General features: G+C 44.0%; 1 protein-coding gene across 1 annotated transcript; it reads right to left on the reverse strand.

Moving 5' to 3' along the window:
- Positions 1-503: 503 nt before the first annotated feature.
- On the reverse strand, positions 504-1,545 carry LOC103460813 (cysteine--tRNA ligase, cytoplasmic-like). Its single transcript, XM_008403121.2, has 3 exons — positions 1,301-1,545; positions 1,142-1,225; positions 504-1,017 (listed from the first exon to the last, which is right to left on the reverse strand). The coding sequence occupies exons 1-3, from the start codon at positions 1,358-1,360 to the stop codon at positions 889-891; spliced, it is 273 nt and encodes a 90-aa protein (XP_008401343.1). The 5' UTR covers positions 1,361-1,545; the 3' UTR covers positions 504-888.
- Positions 1,546-1,624: the final 79 nt, after the last annotated feature.

The following is a 1,624-nucleotide window of genomic DNA, read 5'->3' on the forward strand; positions in this document are numbered from 1 at the left end:
TAAATGTTTCCAGAGGTCATGAAAGGTCAAACCCCCCCCCCCCATTTTCCTCAAATCAGTCAAACCTGCTGTCAATCAGCTGCTGATACCACTGACAGTTTAAAGGTCAAAAGGTCAACCRGCCCCGCCCACATTACCCAAATCTATTGTTGTCAAACATTTGTGCTGCTATCATTTTAAATATATTAATACAAATATAATACAAATGTTTGACACCAATTTTTATTAGATTTGAGGAAGGTGGAGGAGCTGGCTGACCTCTGATGACCTCTGGAAACATTTATTAATATCTTTAAAACGATRGTGGCAAAAACTAAAAATAATTACGACACAACCCAGAGAAAAAAGAAACGGATTTGACTGACACCAAATTGGTTTAGTTTTGGCCCCTGGTTGACCTCTGATGACCTCTGGAGACATTTATTAATATCTTCTGTATGACAGGCGCACAAACATAGCAATGGCGACACTTTAGTTGGATTTGCGTAATATGGGGGGGCTGGTTGACCTTTAAACTTTTATTAATATGTTCAAAGCAAAAGCAGCACAAATGAATTTTTCCACCAGTTTGGTTAGATGTGAAGGGGGTTTGGGTTCAGCTTCCCAGGTTTTCCTGACTCCAGTTTCCTCGTCTGCTGGAAACTCGGCGCTGCAGTTTGTTTGAATCCGTTTACAGACGGATGAACGAATGAATGAATGAACGGCTGATAGGAATGCATGATGGAAACCGTCACAGATGAAGTTCGTGAGTTTGATCCAGAAGCGGCGGTGGCAGCCGGGTTCTGCTGATGGAGGAAGCGTCCCCTCTTCATCCACACATTTCTGGATCTGATCCGAGGAGAATAAAACCGAGTCCCTGCTGAAGCTGCGTCAGAGGGAAGCGGACTCTCAGTTCCCGTTCTGGTTCATCTGCAGATACTCGCCGTGGAGCTTTTCCTGAGCCTCGAACAGCTTCCGCAGCTTCTTGGCTTGGCCTTTGCTCAGCTCCTTTCCTTCAGCGTCATGAGTGGGGAAACCCTGAGGGGAGGGAACCGGGACAGAAGCCGGGTTTTCAGACCAAACGCTCAAAAACATCTTCAAAGGAGCCAAAACCTTTTTGGCTTCGTCTGGAAGGAGTGTGAACGTTCAACGTTCCACTTACCGTGTCGTCAAACCTGGAATATTTGTCCGTTTCTGAGCGAAACATCTCACACGGAGGGACTCTCATCYTGGCGAGTTTCGCCATCTGGAAGAGAGAGAGCAAAGTGATTATTGGGCGAATGAGAGGGTGAATCCAACCGGTTCAAAATGTCCGACGGACCTCCTGCTCCTGCTTCTTCCTGGCAGCTTCCTCCTTCTTCCGCTTCTTCTCCTCCTCCATCTGGGATCGAAGGAAAAGTTTCAAAATCAGCTCAAACTGTATTATTCACTCTTTCATTTTACTCTGCTTCAGGTCGCATTATTAAAACAATAATCAACTGATTCAGTTATTGATTAACGGTTAACTGGAGCAAACAGGCTGAAAACTGKAAAGTTCCTGAAAAAACACCAGTCAGAGCAGAAACTAAACCAAAACTACAAACATTTTGTGACTTTTAGTCATAAAATGGTTATTTTCTCATTTAAAAAGGAATTTAATTATTAG

This window comes from Poecilia reticulata, unplaced genomic scaffold, assembly GCF_000633615.1.
Source record: "Poecilia reticulata strain Guanapo unplaced genomic scaffold, Guppy_female_1.0+MT scaffold_300, whole genome shotgun sequence".
NCBI classification, from domain to species: Eukaryota; Metazoa; Chordata; class Actinopteri; order Cyprinodontiformes; family Poeciliidae; genus Poecilia; species Poecilia reticulata.